We start from the raw sequence: 22,398 nt of genomic DNA on the forward strand, positions 1-22,398 counted from the left end.
GATGTAAACAATGCACTTGGGAGGTGATCTGATGTCGGATCTGCGGGCGATCTATTGGTGTGGGTGGGTGATCAGATTGCCCGCAAGGGGCAGGTTAGGGGCTGATTGATGGGTAGCAGTGACAGGGGGTGATTGACGGGTGATTGACAGGTGATCAGGGGGATAGATGCATATAGTACACGGGGGGGGGGGGGGTCTGGGGAGAATCTAAGGGGTGGGGGGGGTGATCAGGAGGGGGCAATGGGCAGGGGGGGGGGATAAAAAAAAATAGCGTTGACAGATAGTGACAGGGAGTGATTGATGGGTGATTAGGGGGGTGACTGGTGGTCTGGGGGGTGGGCAGGGGGGGGTCTGAGGGGTGCTGTGGGCGATCAGGGGCCAGGGGGGGGGGGAAATCAGTGTGCTTGGGTGCAGACTAGGGTGGCTGCAGCCTGCCCTGGTGGTCCCTCGGACACTGGGACCACCAGGGCAGGAGGCAGCCAGTATAATAGGCTTTGTATACATTACAAAGCCTATTATACATATGTGCAGCGGCGATCCGGGAGCTAGTAACCCGCCGGCGCTTCCGAACGGCCGGCGGGTTACTACGAGCGGTGGGCGGAGCAAGTCCCCGGCGGCTGATCGCGTCACGAATGACGCGATCGCCGCATAGCCACTCCCGCAGCCGCCCCCGCCGATGGGCGTATTGCGGTCGTTTGGGCCCGGACTTTGCCGCCGCCCATCGGCTGGGGGCGGTCCTCAAGTGGTTAATGGGCACCTTTAAAATACACTGATTACTGTGTGTGTGTGGGGGGGTGCTTTTGGTTAGGGGGCAGCTGGAGATAGTGGCCTTGGGTGGTAAACTGTACAAATACGACCCTGAACATACCACAGACCTATAATTGCATGGCATTGGGTTATGATTATATTATCCCTTGCGATGGAATGCAATAGATGCACTTTGAAAGGAGCCCAATATTGGCGGATTTAGGTGGCCAGCACTTAAAGGGACTCCGAGCACCCCTCATGGGTAGGCCTTTAAGACTCCGACCAGTGCTGCTTGTGCTCTCATTTTCATTTGATGCCTGAATTGCCGTTCTACACCAGTTTTCGTTCGATTTTAATTTAAAAATTGTGGCTGCCATCTTGGCTATGTTATAACTTCTCGGTCACCCTTGTCTTCTCTGTTAGAGAAGTGCATCACTGAATGAAGCAGGAAGAGGAAGTGACATGCATGGCCATTACAAGAGGCTCCTCCAGAGGGGTCATAGCATGACTTTGTTGGAAGTCGTCTGGCTTAAAGGCATGCCCATGAGAGGTGCTCGGAGTCCCTATAATTTACCCTACCAACCTCATGAGTAACTGACTATGAAGACCATGCAATTTTATTCTCAACACATTCACTTACAGGAAAGATTTCCATATAAGGGTTCAAACTATTACTCAATGTGTGTTGCTGGATTGTTACAGTGACACTGCTGTGCACAATCCCAGTACAGGCACAATTCTCAGCTGACTACTGCCATTGGAAAGTGGAAAAGTAAAGACTGGGTAGTGCATAAGCGAGCAGCTTCTGGAAGGCGGAGCAAGTTAAATACAGTTGCTCATATGGGAAATTTCATACAATATAAGCTGAAATTTGGATTCTGGCATTCTGCAGAAAAGTATTAGACAATAATTACTGTCTAAACATGTTAAGAGAACATTAAGATAGGAATTTAAATTGATGATGTGCATCACACTACCTATTAATGCTGTAAGCGATTGACTATCATCATGCATTTCTGCAGTTAAGACATCACTGCAGTGTGTGCATGGCAAGTAATGAAGTGTTTAGGACAGCCTATGGTTAAATTTGATGAATTGCGTCCTTGCTTTTTATTGCCCCCCCCCCCCCCCCCCCCCACTCTCCCAGGCTCCAGCCAGACCACAACAAAGTATTGTAATACACACTATGCTGGCCATTCGTGGTACGGCTGCAGATGGTCACCCAGCCTTACCTGGCACCAGCTCTGATCAAGAGATTAGTATATTTAGGAACTATTCTCATTATTTTTGTTGAATATGCAGAAATGGACACTCTGCATCTCAGCCGTCAGCCCTGGAATCCCTGACATGGAAGCCAATCTTCCCTTATGGAAAGATATGCATGTCAGTAGAACCTTTCTAGTTTCTCCAGAGGTTTTCCGAACACATGAAATTTTCCTCACAATGGACATGATTCATAAAGCATTTTTCACGTGTTTTCCTCTTTTTTTTCACCTTATCTATTACTTTTTATGCTCCCAAAGGGGAAAAATATAATTAAGGTAAGAAAAGTAATATTGAAATGAAGTTAATCAGGGACAACTTGATTTGAGTGATTATTTTGCTTGTAAATGTGCCGAAAGGGTAAGTTTTGTGAATAGAGCCCATTGTTGGTCAAAATATTACTCAGTCACTTAATCTTTGCCATTTGCTTCTGTTGCCTCTTGGATATGCTGGAGCTCACCGCCCTCTGCAGTTTGTAAGCCAATGCCTGAAACTCTTACTGCATCCTCATAAACAGGAATGCTCAGGTGACCTGAGTATTACTATGTAAGTCTAGAGCTGGGCACTAGATCCCGACTGCAGCTCCAACCATTCTCTGATGTGTGACCAGCATTCTATGTCCAGGAAGCCCCAGTGCCAGTAGTTTGCAGTTTTTACAATGGTGTGGTATTGCCAGACAGAAGCCAGCCTGCAAGCTGCCATTTCTAAACAGCTGCTAAGCTTCCCATGAATTCTGTCCGCTCATAAAAGTGCCTTGAGTTATGTTGTGGGCTGTGAGAGAAACACTACAGCTTGTAATGATGGGGTTGATGAGCTTCTGTTAACTTAAAAACACCTAAAATTTTCAGCTGTTGCAGCAAAGTAGGTATGCCAGGACTGTAAACAGTGAATGTTTAATTTCCAAGCAAGTCTAGCTAGATAAAAATACTTCAAAAGAATAATCCTCCTTAAACGAGCATTGTGGGGAACGTTTTGATGCCCAAGAAGTCAGCAGATGAAAGATTGTGCCTGAGGACAGAAGTTTGGACTGGCTTCGTCATAAAAATAATAAATACATGACTAATTCACTTCCGCTTTTTTTCATATCTCCAAGGACACTTTAAAGTGCAAATAAAACCTAATTATTACTAATATGTTCATAGGGGTATGCAAAGCAACAGGCAGCACAATTTCTAGTAAGGAACAGCAACCATTTAGGGAGCACGATGGCAAATCCATTCATTTTACTTGAAGGTTTTGTGTTTCTCCAGGGAACTGTTTATTAAGTAGAAAGCATTGATATACTACCCTTAAAGTAAATCAAATTTTATTTTTAGCAGTCTGGAAAAACAAATTAATAATATTGAACTAGGAGGATTTTACTTCCAGATTTTTGTACTAGTTTTGTAGTTAGTAAATCCTGTGGAATAGGGGAAACGTCTGGATGATCCAGAGGCTCTTGCAGCCCACCACTGCCTGCTCGGACCTTCTTCTTCACGGCCGCCTACCCATCTGTGCATGAGCATGGCTGCACTGCACAGGTGCAATGAAAAGCTGTGCATGAGCAGCTCCATGCTACTGGGCAGGCAAGGGCCGTAAATTGTGCCTGTGCAAATAATTCAACAAGCCCTTGTTGCGTATGTTTGGAGGATCCCAGCACTAGATTGGTGAGGGCAAGCAGGAATAGGGGAAGCCTCCAGGATATCCAGAGCCTTCGCTGAGGTAAGTATCTAAATAACTTATTTAACTTTTTGCTTTTTTTTCCTCACAAGTACACTTTTAGGTTTAGTGGATAATGATGGGTTTAACTGCACCACCGTCACATGTTGTAAATAGGAAAAGGTAAAGATGACGCTTATATTGTATGCTGGTTTTCACTTCAGAGCCTGCACAAGGAAAAAAAAAAATGTAATCTGTCTAATTGGGCAACAAAACGACTTTTCTTTAAACCTTGATGAGTGTGCATTATATGCAGGTGCTGCTTTTAGTTGTCCACTAATTCCTGTTTGGCGTAGAGGTCAGTGACTCTGTGCTGATTTCATTGATGAGTCAATTTAACTCAGCAGTTTTAGTCCTAGTGAATGTTATTTTATAAGCACCTTAATGGACAATGCTGGCCTGAATTACAACTTGTAATTAATTTTTGACCAACAAACTCCTTCACAATTGGGGAATTAACATTATATATTCAAGATTAATATTTAGCCAAAATAATTTATGAAAGCAAAGTTTATTAAAGCGACCCTGAGCCGAAGCTCAGGATCAAAATTAGAAACTAACCTGAAGAGAGGGAAGCCTCAGGATATCGAGGCTTCCCTCAGTGGTCCGCTGCCCCCCATCGCTGATCGTGGCCCTAGGGCTGCGCGGCTCCTCTTCTTGCAGCGTGGCCACGTAGTAGACACGGGAGCATGGCCGTGCATGGGCAGTAACATGGAGCCCGCCGCTTTAGCTTACTGCACATGGGCAGGCTCACACAGCTGCTGCGCAACCATGCTGCAAGAAGAGGAGCTCAATGACTGGGGACAATAGGGTCCTGAGGCTTCCCTCTCTTAAGGTAAATAGCTGTTTATACCCAAGATTCGGCTCGGGTACACTTTAAGTTTGAAAACAGAAGCACTTAAGCTTAAAGGGTCCTTGCACAAGGATCTAAGGTGTTCTATTTTTCAGTGGAGATGCTCATATGAAGAACAGCTGTCTCTGCTATTGTCCTTCATTTTGGAGGAGGCAGATTTAGCAGCATTCTAGTTATTTAACCTTATTAAGGGTGGGAATGCACTGCCTTTGTAATTGTATGGGCACATTAGCATCTCTGTGTTGTAGTGGGGCATGTTATCCTTATTTGCGGTCTACAGTGTGATCCTGGTTCACCTATGTGGAAACAGGCACATTCTTAAGCAACTCACAATGCTATGAAATAACACATTTTTAACATGCAGTGTGCTTGTTGCATTACATTTGTGTTGTACAGTGGGTGCTATACAACATGAATAATATGAACCTACCATAAAAAGCTAAGCTTGCCTCACATGAACTTAAAGTACCTGACTATGCCTGCAAATCCTAAAAATGTAAAATCAATCACCTTGCATGGACAGACCGTTTGATCAGGGAACGTGCTCAGTATGAGAAATGTGTTAAACATAGCTGAAAGGGAGGAAATGGTGTCATATGACATGCTGGAGTGCAGATTCAGGACTAGGTATTCACTCTACTGGTAGGTAAGAGATGCTGTATATATTCACATATCTCTATTGCTAAAATGAACTGGGACAGTAAAATTTGGATACTTAGTGACAGAAGGATACCCAATGAGCTTGGGGTGACCCAAAACCACTTGAAAAGTATAGGGGATTAAAAGAGACCAAAAATCCCTCCTACTAATGAGCAAAGCTCAGTGTAATTTGCCATAAAAAACAGAAGGTCAACTTGTCAACTTGTATGGTGAAGAATTGGAGGAGGCAACAAATCATTCACAAATGGGCACCTTTATTCAAAACTGGGTACAGACATGGGGGTATAGCAGTGGGGGTAAAAAGACCTAACCACCATTTCGCTAAAGAGCTTTCTCAGAGGACACTAGTACATCGATTGTAATTAGTGATGGTCAATGAAATTTAAATAATTCTGAGTGGATGCAGGATTAGGTAAATTCTGAATGCAAATGTATGCAGCTTAACATTCCACATTGGCAGGCTAAGATTGGTTTATTTTTAAACTGTAAAAATGTGCGTACCAAATTTACATAATCCTGCATCAATTTAGAAATATTTGCCTCCCATTAATCATCTCTAATTATGACTACCATCCCAACCACTAGACAAGTAAAGTAATTCTTCATGAATGTGGATTACTGTTGAAAAAAAACTTGCCTCCCTATCTTCATCAAAAGCACAGGTATTTGTCACATGACTGCAACGCATTGGAGCACTTACAAGCCTCCTATGTAGTGACCCATGGTCTTATCACTAGCTTTCTTAGCGGTGCATGCATTACACATAAGCATGCTAGAAAATGCCAGGGGCTGCCAGATCATGGAATATGATGCATTATGACCATGACACATTATGCAAACAGGATGTTGGAAAGTGAATAATGAAGAATAAAATAAAGTGAGATGCTAATTCTACTGCATTTTAGTGGCCCACGTCCAAGCTGCATACTTTTGCAAAAAATTACCATCACATTTTCAACAACTCAAAATGATCCTCTTTCTGATCTCTGGCAAGCCAAATATTTTTGCACTTTGAGATTTTTACTGCACATACTCCCAACTTTCTGAGATGAGAAAGGGGCAATTTTGGACATGTCCCTGCCACACCTCTAGCCATGCCCCTGACACACCCCTAGTCGCAACGCATGCTACAAAGAATTCACTAGATAGTGATTATCTAAAAGGTTAGCATACATCCTAAAATTAGCGCATCTTCATCCAAACACCTTTATACTACAGAGTTCTGAAGGACACATTAAAAACATTTAAGAATTGCACATAGTGCTCAAAACTGCAGATGAAATGCAATCGCTAACGCCACGTGTTGCACTTCAGCAGGATGTGCCACCACCAGGGACAGAAACAAAGCTGCATGTTCCCTCCTTGATCTGGTATCTGCTTACCTCCAGGCTTTTCCCTCCTTCCTAGTCCTCCTCCTTCCACTTCTGACAGCGCTCACATGCTTTAGAGAGGAGCCTGGAGGTACGCTGTTGCCCAAACAAGGTAGTGGTAATTCAGCTAGTAGCAATAACTAGATTTTTGTGCCAGAAAGATGATGCCTAGTGGATTCTAGTGACAGACAAGTAGTGATAATTAGGCAGGTTGTGGGCAACAAGCAGTGATAGATACTGGGTAAACAAGTTGTAGCTAGTGGGTGACAAATAGTGAGTGCCAAGTAATAGTAATTCCCAAGCTGTGGAGAAGCAGGAACTTCCAATTGTAGTCCTCACTGCTGCCACCTGGTGTCCATACACTGTAAGTGCAACCTCTGACTGGCTTCCTGAATGCTTCTCTAGCTGTACAAAGCCCTGGGGGACATCAGGTGAGTGGCAACAGTGAAAATGACTGCAATTGGTTCTACTTCTCACATGATGCTCACAGAGTTACCAGTGAGTGGCTCTGTGTCTATGTGGAGCATGGCTGCAGCAGGGCCAGGAAGCCAGCAGGGATCAAGACTTTGTGTGAAGGAAGCTGGGCATGAGGCAAAGAGGCAGAATTCAGGGTAGTCCTGCCCAAAAATTAGACAATTGTGTCTTATAATTACATCGTAACCCCTACCAAAAACATGTTTTGTTTCCTTTTGTTTTCTTTTTTTAATGCAAGTCGAATTACAGATGTCCAAGTCCACATTTAGTCTAGAACACAGGTTCTCAATATGTGGTGGGTGGATAAAAGTATGTACTCTTGATGGCTTCAGTCAGGGGCGTAGCAATAGGGGGTGCAGAGGTAGCGACCGCACCGGGGCCCTTGAGCCAGAGGAGCCCCGAAGGGTCCACCCTCAATCACAGTATTAGCTCTTTATTGGTCCTGTGCTGGTAATAATCACTTCTATAGATGCTTTGAATAGTAGTAATCATTAACACACTGTTCCCAATCCCCTTCTTGCACCTCTGACACTGTGGTTGTCCTTGGCAAGTTTTGGTGCGCTGTATCAATTGCTATGTATAAAGTTCTTGGGGGGGCCCCATGTAAAACCAGCACCAGGGCCCACAGCTCCTTAGCTACGCCACTGGTTCAGTGCTTGGCATAGACAATTAAATTAGTAAGACTGGAGTTACAGACACTACATCATATATAAACAAAACTGAACAAGTATTTTAATTAGTTGAAAGCACTAGAAAATGTTTCAAATGCACATATACCTAATCAATTAGAGTGCACTGCATGTGTGTAGGTGCATCACTCATACCAGGGATTCATTGGTAAAGATTTGCTTTCATAAGTGGGTACATACAACAACCTTGGGAAACTCTGGTCTAGAAAGATGCTGCATCGTAATAAACAAGCAAATGTTAATTACTTCTCTAATATCCAGGCAGTTGGCAGAGTGTAATATTACAGCCCTTTGTGTTTTGTACAGATGCCTGTAAGGTGCCACGTATTTAAGGGGCACTATGACATTTCTCCTATGTTGCTGTCACTTACAGTAGGTAGTAGAAATCTGACTGAAGCGAAAGGTTTTGGACTAGTCCATCTCTATATGGGGGATTCTCAGGGATTTATTTATTTTCAAAAGCACTTAAAGAATGGCAGTTGCTCTGTCCAACTGCCAAAAAACTGTATAGCGAGCAGGGAAGCTGACCAGCACCATTGTTTGAATCCTTTATAAGGAATATCTTTATAAAGAATAAAAGCCTTGCTGAGAATCCCCTATGAAGAGATGGACTAGTCCAAAACCTGTCGCTTCTGTCAGATTTCTACTACCTACTGCAAGTGACAGCAACATAGGAGAAAAGTAATTTATGGCTCATTTTACTCTGGAAAAATTATTATTTGTCTATATTTGCTCATATTCTAAATTTTACAATGTTTCACTGTAGTGGCCCTTTAAGGGCTGTTTTACACTGAAAATAAACATGCTTTATAACACATTCGTTGACATTAGCTTTTGCATGTATTGGATGCATTTTTGTGACACAGACCCAATATTGTGCATGTGTTTTTAAACCCTATTGCACTAAAAGCGCATAAACGTGAACTGACAAAAACTGACCCCTAGGGAAACATGAAAATTTCCATTGCCTGCACTGTACATGCGCGAAGCATCAAGTTAAAACTCAAAGCAAAGTAAGGAGGTGGGATGTCCAAACACTCTAGGGAGAAAAATGACATAGAGACAGCAGGAGCCCAGATAGTGAAGTACGTAGTACGCAATTGTGGCAAAATCGCTTAACATCTCAATGCAAGATCACAATTGCTAGACAATTGTGATCACGTTTTGCAATTTTAATTGTGAATGGGGCTGAAGAGAGAAGGTAATGTATAACGCTTAGCCCAGATGTAGAGTGCTTGCTCATGTCCTGATAGTTTACTCACTATCATGTGGTTGGAACAGTTGAAACAAGCCGTTTAACTACAGAAAATTTGGTATGTCTCACCTTGTTAAAATGTTTAATGTCTAGAGTGGTCGTGTTCAGTTTTGCTATATTTCTGATCACTCCACAGCCCACCCTTAATTTATTTAAAGCACACCTAAGACGACAGAAAGTAAAAGTTTTATACATACCTGGCACTTCCTCCGGCCCCTCTGTCCAGATTGCTCCCATGCTGGTGTCCGAAGCCTCCTGGTCTAGAAAGATGCTGCATCGTCCTGTAGCAGCCCCGTTATATTGGGCCAGTCAGCGCAGGCGCAGTGCGGCCAAGCACAATCCCCTGTCTCTGCACCTGCGCAGTACGCCTGGCTGGCCACAGAATGTGGCTACTACGGGAGGATCCAGGAGGATTTGTACACCAGCATGTGACCGATCTACATAGAGGGGGCTGGAGAAAGCTCTGTCTTGGGCTATATTGCTGTGGGATTTTCTTGTGGTGTGGGGATACTTTTTATGATTTGTACATTGTGTTCTTTATTTCGTGACGAAGCTCTTGTTTATAGAGTGAAACTAGTCCTAGTTGAATGACACCAGCACTGTAAATAATTGTATATATCACCCACTTTGTGCCACAGCTTTATACCTTCTGTGAAGGCATTTTTATGTCTAATAGCTACTATGTAGGAGTATTCTGGTTCCTGTGTAAGTGATGGGAGTCCTGCACCAACCCTTCACCGCAGATACACTAACCATACACTTATGTGCCAGATGCTTGTATCTCACCAGTACCCTGCTGTGATGTGAATAGCTACACCCCAGTAGTTGTTGACTGATTACCAGTTGCCTGGGGGGGGGGGGGGGGGGGCTCAGCAAAGACCTCTCATTACATAGCAGTGTATTTTTAACTATATATATATATATATATATATATATATATATATATATATACATATATACATATATACATATATACATATATACATATATACATAGTGTGTGTATATATGTGTATATATATATATATATATAGTGTGTGTATATATGTGTATATATATATATATATATATATACACATATATACACACATGTATGTGTGTGTGTGTGTGTGTGTGTGTGTGTATATGTATGTTCATCTACTGATGCGATATTGACTTATGATGACACTCTGAGTGTTGGGTCGCTCTCTATATGTGTATGTATATACTTGGAGACCTGTTGATCACTGGTTTATATTACTACAGACCCAGCTGATTGACCAAGTGACTTCCTTACGTCACTAATTTGTACATATAGGTCAGGTCCCCTGTTGGGACATAGTTTGCAATTTTATATTACCTGTACTTCTATTTGGATTGTTTGGGCTGGAGAAAGCCTCAGGTATGTATAAAACTTTTACTTTCCATCATCTCAGATTTCCTTCAATGTTTTTTCATTTCATCTTGCAGCCAGTAATGATTATATAAAAGGCTCTGTAAGCTCAAACAGCACTGGAACAGTTTTAAACTGTATACATTTGCATAAAAACATAGAAATATTTGCATCTCATTGGTCATCCCTATTATGATCCAGCAGGATGGGAGGACCATGTCCATTGGAGCTTACAATCTACCATATTTTGTCTTTGAAATATCACTTTAAAACTCAGTTTAGCGTGAATGGTAGGAACTGAAGTGCTCTGGTTACTGCTGTTTCTACAGCTTTTCTGTCTCTGTGACACTAAGGCTGGGTTCACACTATGACTGGTGCATGCAATGGGGTGGTGGTGACATTGAATCCGCTGTCTATACATTTTATGAGCATCTAATTTACCATCTCTATCTGTAATATCACATAATGGTATTTTCTTTGAAGCTATATAGACGCTTTCTGCAATTGTCGTCGTAGGAACTTGGACCTGATCCCAAGGGTGACTGTCCTGTGCAAGGGGGCATATGGATGAGTTCTTAAAGAGAACCCGAGGTGGGTTTGAAGAATATTATCTGCATACAGAGGCTGGATCTGCCTATACAGCCCAGCCTCTGTTGCTATCCCAAACCCCCCTAAGGTCCCCCTGCACTCTGCAATCCCTCATAAATCACAGCCACGCTGCTGACAAACAGCTTGTCAGAGCTGGCTGTGTTTATCTCTATAGTGTCAGTCTGCTGCTATCCCCGCCTCCTGCAGAACTCCAGTCCCCGCCTGCATCCCTTCCCTCCCTGCTGATTGGAGGGAAGGGACGGGGACAGGGACCGGAGCTATGCAGGAGGCGGGGGAGCAGCTGAGACTGACATTACAGATGTAAACCCAGCCTCACAGCGTGGCTGTGATTTATGAGGGATTGCAGAGTGCAGGGGGACCTTAGTGGGGTTTGGGATAGCAACAGAGGCTGGGCTGTATAGGCAGATCCAGCCTCTGTATGCAGATAACATTCTTTAAACACACCTCGGGTTCTCTTTAAGCTACAGTTGCTCCACATGTTCTGTTGCTATGGAGGTTGGACAGTGGTGCTGTGCACTATGGAGCAGCTTTTTGTGTGCATAGTAAGGCCTTGTTCACACTGTAAGCTGTGAGCATTTTGGTACTCCGTATGGCGTGCAATACACAAGAACAGCATCAGTGCATTAAAAATGTGCATGCAACCTAAAAAATTTTTTTTTTTTTAAAGTATGAATTATTATTATTATTGATTTGTAAAACGTCAATACAGTATATCCCATGGCGCTTACAAAGTAAAGAACAAAATACAGAATTGATAATGGCCGTGACAAAAGTAACAAGATGAATAGAATGTAATGAATTCTAAGACACAAAAGTCTACATTACAAAATTAACTTTAAAAAATATGCATCAATTTTATTATAGAAGCCACTATAATGAAGTCTAGTTATAATATCAAGCACTTTTCTGGTTTGCTAACACTGTAGCTTTAATATGGTAAGATCTTAGTTAAAGCATCAAAGCAGGACTAGTCAGTGTGGTACCTCACACTTGTAGTCAGAGCTGTGTCAAGGCGTGGAAGCTTTGCATTCTGAAATACAGGAGATGACCAATTATTCTTCTCTACAGTAGGCTGTCATGACTCACTGCCACTAGCCTGTGTGGGAGTATTCGTGTGCTTTGCTTTTACCATATTTTGCTGCGTCCATCACATTTAGGAGAAATATTAGCCATTATTGAATCCACTATGGAAACCGCATGATTGCAGCAAACGTCTCAATATTGTATAGGGATACATTAGCCTATTACTTTATCACTTCTACAAACAGCCCTGTAGCAACTACAATGCAGATGCTCATTCATTAACTGTCCGTTCTACTTGGGTGAATATTTGCAACAGCTGGTTGCTGGAATGGTTAATGCATAAGCGGTGTAGTTACTATTGTACTAGTACTATTATACAGAGCGGGATGCACCATTCCCCCTGCCCTTGTGCTGTTAGGTAGGGGGATTCTTAGCCCAGAATGTTGTCTTCAATCCCCCAACAAACACAAGCAGGAGGCTGCCTGACCTGACTCTTTACTCCTGCTCTGCAGCACAATGGTTCAGCCCTGACAGCAAGGCGTCTCCCTCCAGCCCCCTTTTCCAATGATGGAAACCCAGAAGCAGAGAGAGAGAAGGGGAGGGGGAGTGGGGGAGAGACATGTCAATGCAGGGATACCTCTCACTCCATACACATAGAGCCAGGCAACTTTACTACACTCTGCTCTTCTGGGCAGCCTATCTCTGCTGCACTGCCAAGGAAACCAGGAGTCTGCTGTCACCGGGGAGATGAATGAATAGCAGGCGATGAGCACTGGCTGGGCACCTTATTGTGTATACTAGGCAGGTATAAGCACAGGGGAGCGCACACACTGCACTGACAGGTCCCCAGTGCATGCTCGTACACACCGCCCTGCCTGCACCCAGCCTCATCTCTTCTGCCGGCCACCATGGAACGCTTCCTAGGCTTTGTCAGGCAAATCCGGAGATCCAGGAGGAGGAAAGGCAAAAAGTACCGACCAGAGGAGGATTACCATGAGGGCTACGAGGATGTCTATTACTATGCATCAGAGCATTTTCAGAGTAAGTGCTGCTTCTCAGTGTTTAATGGGCACAGCAGGGGGTAGGCTGCCTTTTACTGCTTTTATCAGACATGGCATTGCTGCTGCGCTGTTCCTTGTCTGCCTAACGGGCTCTCCCTCCTCCTGGCTATATGGAAGGTACATATTGCCCCATTTCACAGGGACTTTTAGCTTGAAAATAGCACAAACTTATTTAAGGGCTGCGTTATTGTCCTGTAGAGTGGTGCTTGTTAGTAGTTCAACACTTGTAACTTCCTGTCCTCTGTCATATTGTCACTATTATCCACATGTGGAATACCTGTCATATAATATTGTGTGCTTTGCTTTGTCAAGCCACTTTTCCTGCACAAGTAATTGATTTAAAAGTATTTGGGCTGATGAATGAAATGTCTATGTTGCCCTATGTGCTTTTCTTGTTAGGTTTACAAGGTAATCTATAAAATATTACTGGAAATGTAATAATTATGGCTTTGGAATCAACCTATTGTTGAGTGTTCATGCCATAATGGATGAATTCAATTGGTGTCAAGAGCACTGACATGCAGTTATCCAACCAGGAATCAGATGCAACTTGCCTGTCACCTGTAAACTGATTTCTAACAGGCTGCTGCAAGTTATTTTACACTGCTGTCCATTTCTATATGTTAATACACAAAATGACACAGAGCCTGATTATGTACACAAATCATGTGTGTATTGTAGCTTAGAAAGCAACTGTGCTAATCTTCACTTTAATGACAAAAATGCCAAATATTAGAAATCCCTGTGTGGGAGTTCCAAGGATAACAAGCTGTGTGTTGTGGCTATTCTGACTGCTGTCAGTCTTGTGTTATTTCAGCCATTCTCAGCCTCGTCCATTCCGTTTACAAAGAGCCAGATCTGCCTGAGGAGACAGTGACAAGAAAACTACAGGCCATACAGTATTCACTGCACTTGGCATGTCACATTAAATTATGTGCAGAGTGATGACCATAATCTTTGCTGTTCGCAGGAAGATTTTTTTTTTCTTTTAAAAGTCACCAGTCGATTGCTCTCACCAAAGGTTTATTAACCTGTTTTGTGAACATGTAGAAATGAAATACAGATTTTACAGCAGCGTATAATGACTCATATTTCACTAGGTACACTAGCATATAATTTTAGTGTGCTTGAGTGCTACTATGTTCACCCTGCTGCCATAAGTGAGGAAATGAGTCCAGGTTGTTCCTAAATGCACAGTTTCCACACAGTACTCTAGTGTGTCCATCTCCTGTGTTGCCCTAACAACAATGTTACTTTGAAGACAAGAAAGTCTTGCCCTTGTCCTGTACAAGTTATGTAACGGATCAAGTATCCAAAACTGATACTGTAGCGAATGGGCCTGTTGAATTACTTGCTACGGGACTTGCTACGCGAAACATGTTCATAATAAAGAAAGTTTACACTATTAACAGCACACTAACCAAAACACTGCAAGCAGTGCTTTCACAAAAATTATGAAGAAATTTGCTAGTACTCACAGAATAGTACAGTACTGCCAATTTAAAACCTGGTAATTTTTGTGGAGGATAAATAAGGAAGGCGGGTAGGTGGTATGATCTTTCAAACATACAAAATCTCTGTACTGTGGAAGGTGTAGAGACAATAACTATGAAAGACCGATAGGTACCTGGACTGACACTCTTTCCCATTCTCTTACGCTAGCTAACAGGTCTGGTCCCTATGAGCAAGCGTCCTAGGAGACAAAATGGCTGCTAGATTAGCCTGTCAGTCCCAGCATCAACCTGCCTTTATTTTATTGTCCATGCTGTATTGCTGTGATTAATAGTGAAAGTACTGTGGTTTTCACAGACATTGCCGTACGACTGCTGAATTACTCATTTTGTCACCTCCACCCTCACTATGATTTCAGACTTTCTGCTGCTGTGTGTGCAGAATGACTGAAAACCAGTAGAGATGGTGGGTAATCAACAGCCAAGGCAGATACAAGCTGTTTTTATTTTGTACACATATATATATATATATAATATGCCTTTTTAGTCATCGGAGATATGTAACATATAGTTTAAAATGTAGTATCCGTGAATATTAATTGGACGTTTCATGAAACATGTGCTTGTGAAGATGTATTCACATGCTATGCTAAAAAATATGAAAAATATTTTCCTTATGTATGAAATGCATGGAAAAGAAAGTCACTAAAGCTCCTGCTGCTTGGGCTGTTGTGTGCTTCAGTTATTTGTAGAAGGATACAGCCAAGGCCTTCTGTTTGTGTTGCCCCATTCAGTTTGTGAAGATATGCACTACTAGTTGGTTATCTGAGGGGTCTTCAGATAAGGGGAATACTATGGGAAGGTAAATATATACACAGCTTCGTATATATAGATTTGGAAAAACAGATGTGTGAAACCGCAAATTTACACTAGTATTGCATAATCTGGTTTTAAATTGGAACTTAAAAATGTTGCTAGAATAGACAAGAAGCTGGTGCCTCCTTTGCTTGCTTACAGACAAATTAATGCATTGGACCTACAGAACCCTAGGAACCATCCAGACGCTCTACTCCTCCAGTGGCAGTGTGAGCAACACATACATAAACCACTTCCTGTCCTGATCTGTACACAAAGGTTTCCTATAGATCCATCCCCAGATAAAGTGTCTATGTGGATGTACTGAGATACTCCCAATATCAATTGTGAAACAGGAAGTACAGCATGCCTGGATGGGTTCCCAGGTGCTTCATAGAAAGCAAACATTTGTCTGGAAGCCAGCAAAGGAGGTAACCTCTTTCCTACTTTTATGGCAGCATAGGGGGATGGGACATTTTTTTTACAATAAAGATGGAAATAATAACAATTGTGTTTCAATTTGAGTCTGTAACCAGCTATGAATTTTCTAGATGGCAGATAATTAAAAGGATGCTTCTGTGGGAACAGTACGCTGTTTACTGAACAAAACCATCCCTTTCCGGTCTCCCTGCTTGTATGCTTTAGAAAACACTACACATAAGGGACTGTTCACATCTAAATGGATATTTGCATAGGACATTTTTGTTTTAGAAGTATAGCTTGTTTCTTTGTTGTACTTCTTTATTACAAGGCTATGTTCACAGTGGGCATTGCTGTGTGTTGCGTCAGACAGTCACATTTCTCAGACGGTGAGCGCACTAGGCAGTGCGGAAAACCATGCATTTTTTTGCACTGTGCGGTTTTGTGTGTGCATTTTTATTAATGTCCTTAATCCATGGAGTAAAATACAGTAACATAAGAAAAGCATCAAAAACGCATGTAAAAATGCATTCCTCTGTCTCTTCATTGAGATACATTATGTTTATTTTACATGTTTTAAAGAGAGTCTGAAGCGAGAATAAATCTCGCTTCAGACCTCATAGATAGCAGGGGCATGTGTGCCCCTGCTAAAACGCAGCTATCCCGCGGTTTAACGGGGGTCCCTTCACCCCCAAATCCCCTCGGTGCAGCGTGGGAGCGCTTCCTGGTTGGTGCAGGGCTAACCGCAGCAGCCCTGCCCTACACGCGTCTGTCAGCGCGTATCTCCGCCTCTCCCCCGCCCCTCTCAGTCTTCCTTCACTGAGAGGGGCGGGGGAGAGGCGGCGATGCGCGTCTGATAGACGGCGCTGAGAGGCAGGGCTTCAGCCGTTAGCCCTGCCTCCAGGAAGAGATTTTTACGACCAAATTTGCGACCAACTTTTGCAGGGTGGGTTTGGGGTTGAAGGGACCCCCGTTAAGCAGCGGGATAGCGGCGTTTTAGCAGGGGCACACATGCCCCTGCTAACTATGAGCTCTGAAGCGAGATTTATTCTCGCTTCAGAGTCTCTTTAAAATCTATGTAAAAAGTTGTGTGTGTTCAAAAACACAAAATGTAAAACGCACATATATACGTTTTTACATGTGGCCCATAGACTTGTATTAGCAGCAAAAACACTAGTGTTTCTGGTTAGTGTGTTTCTAGCCTAAAGCAATGCAATTTACATTGTAATGGTACAGTCACATCGGCACATTAGCAGTGTGGTGGTATCCATCAGCATAATGCAGTGCATGAAATGCAGTACCGCATAATGCATGCATTAACGGTGGCTGTATGCGTCGCACCGCACGTATTATGCACAAGGCAATTTTTTTTTTCTCCCCTGTTGCAATGCTGCTTTTCCGGGATGTGCAAAATATTTGCAATATGTGCAATTTTGCAGTTAGAATTTGGCTCTAAAGAACCTATTGGTAAAAATTGCGTTCTAATGCTCTGCTACATCAGGCTTGTGTTGTCACTAATTATTTTGAAGGACAAAAAACAGAGTGCCCATTCCTTCAGGCACCTGGTGCGATAATTTTGTGTCTCTGGTTCTGGTGCAGATGCATCATGAACCCATATAGTTCTAGCTTGAGAAAGCGGGGAAGTGCCCTGCCGAACGCATGGCTAATAAAGACTTTTTAAATGATACTAGCCTTTCTTTGTGGTAACACCACTGTCATATTCACTAACCACACGCATAGCCGACAGACAAAGCTTATACCAGCCAAGCGCATTCCACTCTCACACAACAGGTGTGATTCACCACCTGCCTGGCTCAGTCAGGCATTTGCACCACAACTGAAGACACTAGAGTGTCACACCAGGAGACTGAAGGAATAGAGTCCAGAGCCTGGTCCCCGGCCACAAGAGGGACAAAAGCAAGACAGCTGGTAATGGCCAAGGATGTCTCCAACTCCACCTAGTTGGTGAGACCTTTCTTTTAGGGCATTGTCCCTGCTTTTCAACATATAGTTCAGTGTGTGCTCCCTTTTCTCGTCCTTCCTTCCTAGATACTGTTACACAGGAAGTTGCACCTGAATACACATCCCCTCTATGATTGCTTAAAGGGGAACTGAAGAGAGAGGTATATGGAGGCTGTCCTGTTTATTTCCTTTTAATCAATACCAGTTGCCTGGCAGCCCTTCTGATCCTCTGCCTCTAATACGATTAGCCATAGCCCCTGAACAAGCATACAGCAGATCAGGTGTTTCAGTGGTTCAGACTTTAAAGTCAGATCTGACAATTCTAGCTGCATGCTTGTTTCTGGTTTTATTCAGATACTACTGCAGAGAAATAGACCAGCAGGGCTGCCAGGCAACTGGTATTGATTAAAAGGGAATAAACAGGACAGCCTCCATATACCTCTCTCTTCAGTTCCCCTTTAATTGGGGTTTTTCATACCCCTACAACACTAGAGTCCCCAAGTATATTGTTTATCCTCCTATTTCTAGCTCAATCCCTTATTAGTAAATCTACTTGCCAAATTTAATTCTAACCTCCTACCTAACCTTAAACCTTTACTTTTGAAAATGGAAACCGTGAGGGTAGGAACACACTAGGCAGAATTGCATATGCATTTTCCATACCACATAGTGGAAAATGCATTTGCGATTCTGCCTAGCGTGTTCCTACCCTGAGAGTCCCCTATAAGGATATGAATTCGTCCAAGACTTGTTAGTATGAGATACAGAGCCATCAGATTATACAACCTACTGTAAGTGACAGCTAAAAGGTAGTAAGAAAAAAACTACTACTACCCTCTGATATCCTCTTTATGTAAAAGGATTGCTAAAATGCCCTCTGCCAGAATGACCTTTTCCTGTGTCTGATACTATATGGCAACAGCTTTTATAAGAAATAAACTAGTAACCATGTGAATGAGGTTCAGGATGAATACTTGAGACAGTGTTTGCAACTCTGACGCGGATGATATTTAGATTGCGCTGGGTGCAGATAAAGGGCACTTGTTGCCAATTGTTTCTGCAATAAACATTTTCTGGTTCTTCCTGTGGATAGTTATGCACTGCTTTAATTAATGTTTGAAACTTAGACCTGGGCAGAAGATTAGAATCTTTTACACACTTTTTTTTGTTATTTAGATGTATCTGTAGTGGTTAAATATTAGAAAATCAGTTGGTGTTAAATGTATTTAGAACCTATGCACTCTGCATTGAAGAATGTCAGTGCAAATGTCCCTATTGCACCTGCATTATGCAAAAAGTTTTGGTTCAGACTAAGACCAGGGTCACACCTAGAATCACACTTAGCAGAAACGGATGCCTTTTTACACTATGTGCTATGGAGCAAACTCATGTGATTCTGTTAAAGAGAGTCTGAAGCCATAATTAAAATGGCTTTTTTCCTTATATATAGCAGGGGCATGTGTGCCCCTGCTAAAACGCCGCTATCCCACAGCTAAACGAGGGTCCTTTCCACTCCAAATCCCCCCCTGTGCTGCCCGGGGAGCGCTTCCGTGTGAGGCGGGGCTATGAGCTGCAGCCCTGCCTCACACGCGTCTATCAGCGGCGGATCTCCGCCTCTCCCCGCCCCTCTCAGTCTTCCTTCACTGAGAGGGGCGGGGGAGAGGCAGCGATCAGCCGCGGACAGACGCGTGTGAGGCAGGGCTGCAGCTCATAGCCTTGCCTCACACGGAAGCACACAGGGGTAGCAAAATCTATGACCAAGTTGGTCGTGATTTTGCAGGGGAGGATTTGGAGGGGGAAGGACCCTCGTTTAGCCACAGGATAGCGGCGTTTTAAAACAAATTACACCAGAGAGAAAAAAAATTAAAAACAGGCACTTACCTTAACGTCCATTGCGTTCTGCTAAATGTGCATGACCTGGGCGCGACACATAAGGGGAGGACAGGCGCAAACAGCCTGCTCCAGAGCTCTCACCTCCTACAACAAGCCATTCACCACTTGCCTCCAAAGGAAAGAAAATGCAATGCAAATTACACCAGAGAGAAAATGTGTGCATCAACCAAGTGAACCTGACAAATCTGGCTTTGCAAATTTGGCCTATTGGCTAATCACGAGACATTGCTCATGCAAATATGCATTTGCTTTTGCATGCCAAAATATGCAGGGTCAAAAACCAACACCGCAAAGCAATCGCCCTTCGGGAATTAGTTCATGCTACATTAGCACTATCCAGGGGCGCCACGAGGAGGCTTCCCAATGCCCCCATAAAACCGGGGGGGCCGCGGGGGTCCCAGGCTCTTTCACTGCCTGGAACCCACCCAGCGGCACCCCGGAGGGGGAGGCTGGGGGGTGCAGGCGATCTCCCCAGCGTGGCCAGCGCCGGGAAGAGCCGCCCGCACACACCTCCCAAAATTAAAAACAGGCACTTACCTTAACGTCCATTGCGTTCTGCGTTTTAGCAGGGGCACACATGCCCCTGCTATATATAAGCAAAAAAGCCATTTTTATTATGGCTTCAGACTCTCTTTAAGTGTGACCCTGGCCTAAGGCAGAGGACACACTTGGCTTTAAGTTTTCTGCATGTGTTTTTCTGCATACCACGAGTTTTTCTATGCAGGAAAACAGGCACATTTTTTCACAACAGCTAATGTAATTGATAGAGAAAACTTACAAAATGTGCAGAATTATCCTGCAGCATTTCAGGTTTTTTTTCTTTGTGCTTGTGAAAAACGCATGAAGTGTGAACTAGCCCTTTGATTAGCATGAGTTCTCAGTTTTTCAGTGCAGAAAACGCGCACAAAAAGGTGTGTTCCCAACCTAAAGACAGTCAGTGAGGTGCTAATAATTCACTCTGCATGCAAGATTTATTCAGCCTGGAACTGGGCCAATGCAATGCTGATTTTGATTGGCTTAATTCCATGTTGCATACCATTTGCAGAATAATGACACCGGCCGTCTCTAGTCTGGAGTAGTGAGGAGACGAAAGGGAGAGTTGGAAGAAAGCATTTCATACATTTTCCTGTGATCACAATGTGTCTAGAGGGATTGAATCCTTTCATCACAGGACATCGATTCTCAATTTCAGCAGGAAATCTGATTAAGGGCTCAGCCACATTATAAGCGCTTTTCTGAGCGCTTGTGATTGATTAGCGCTTTCTGAGCGCTCTTCAAAAATCACTACCATTCACTTTCATTAAAATGGAGGTAAAAATCGCAGAAATTTTGTTTACGATTTTTACCACGATTTTAATAAAAGTGAATGGTAGTGATTTTTAGAAAGTGCTCAGAAAGCGCTAATCAATAACAAAGCTCTCAGAAAAGTGCTTATAGTGTGGCTGATCCCTAAAAGTGTTTAGAACAGGAGCATTGCACTATTCAATGCTGTTAATCGACTACTGGGTTTGCCCCCTCTGTAAACTGTGTAAATTTTCCATCCTGTCCAATCGATATTTCCGATCGATTATAGGACAAACGTTATCGAAATTAGATCAATCTGAGATGTTTGTGCAATAGATTCCCAGCAGATTCAGAGTGATGAATTCTGCCAGCTATCGAATGGGAAAATTGGTGTATTTATGGTCCACTTTAAAGCGGAATGAAACCCAGCATTGCTTCTTTGCTCTAAGGCTCCCTGCACACTGCAAATCAGTTTTGCGATTCCGATTCTGTTTCCTATTTGCAATTCCGATTTTCCCTGAATGTAATCACCAGAAAAACAGAGGAAAAAACGCAGTATGCAGTAACTATTAAAAATCAGAATCGGATGTAAAAACTGATTAAAAATGGAAGTCGCATGGAGTGTGCAGGGAACCTTATAGATTATTTACAGCATATTATATACAACCAGTTTTTATTTTTTTTTACTAGAACAGCATTCAAAGGGTTACACACAGGACTTAGAAGCACTGTGCCAACTAGAGATAATGTTATCTTGTGTTTAACCACTTCACCACTTCACCACTTCACCACTGAGGGGGTTTACCCCCTGACCACCAGAGCAATTTTCACCTTTCAGCGCTCCTTCTATTCATTCGTCTATAACGTTATCATTACTTATCACAATTAAACGATCTATATCTTGTTTTTTCCACCACTAATTAGGCTTTCTTTAGGTGGGACATTATGCCAAGAATTATTTTATTCTAAATGTGTTTTAATGGGAAAATAGGAAAAATCTGGGAAAAAATTAATTATTTTTCAGTTTTCGGCCATTATAGTTTTTAATTGATGCATGCTACTGTAATTAAAACCCATGAAATGTATTTGCCCTTCTGTCCCGGTTATAAAACTGTTATAAAATTGTCCCTATCACAATGTTTGGCGCCAATATTTTATTTGGAAATAAGGGTGCATTTTTTTCAGTTTTGCGTCCATCCCTAATTACAAGCCCATAGTTTATAAAGTAACGGTGTTGTACCCTCCTGACATAAATATTTAAAAAGTTCAGTCCCTAAGGTAACTATTTATGTATTTTTTTTTTATTTTTTAGTTACAAAAAAAAAAAATTGGGAGTGTGGGAGGTAATGAGTTTATTTTTTGTGTAAAAGTAATTTATTTGTATGTGAAAAATGTGTAGGGTGTAGTTTTACTATTTGGCCACAAGATGGCCACAGTAACTTTTTGTTTTAATGCGACCT

At 42.7% G+C, this 22,398-nt stretch overlaps 1 protein-coding gene across 7 annotated transcripts in view; it reads left to right on the forward strand.

Moving 5' to 3' along the window:
- Positions 1-22,398, forward strand: part of GRIP1 (glutamate receptor interacting protein 1) — a 799,607-nt gene that overhangs the window by 261,958 nt on the left and 515,251 nt on the right. For 6 of the 7 annotated variants that reach the window (XM_068276725.1, XM_068276726.1, XM_068276731.1 and 3 more), the window contains exon 1: positions 12,635-13,053. The exons of the other annotated variant lie outside the window; for it this stretch is intronic. In XM_068276725.1, coding sequence (XP_068132826.1) covers positions 12,921-13,053 — 133 coding nt within the window. In that variant the 5' untranslated portion in view covers positions 12,635-12,920. Of the gene's footprint in view, positions 1-12,634; positions 13,054-22,398 lie in introns of those variants that run through there. 7 annotated transcript variants of the gene reach the window in all.

This window comes from Hyperolius riggenbachi, chromosome 3, assembly GCF_040937935.1.
Source record: "Hyperolius riggenbachi isolate aHypRig1 chromosome 3, aHypRig1.pri, whole genome shotgun sequence".
NCBI lineage: Eukaryota > Metazoa > Chordata > Amphibia > Anura > Hyperoliidae > Hyperolius > Hyperolius riggenbachi.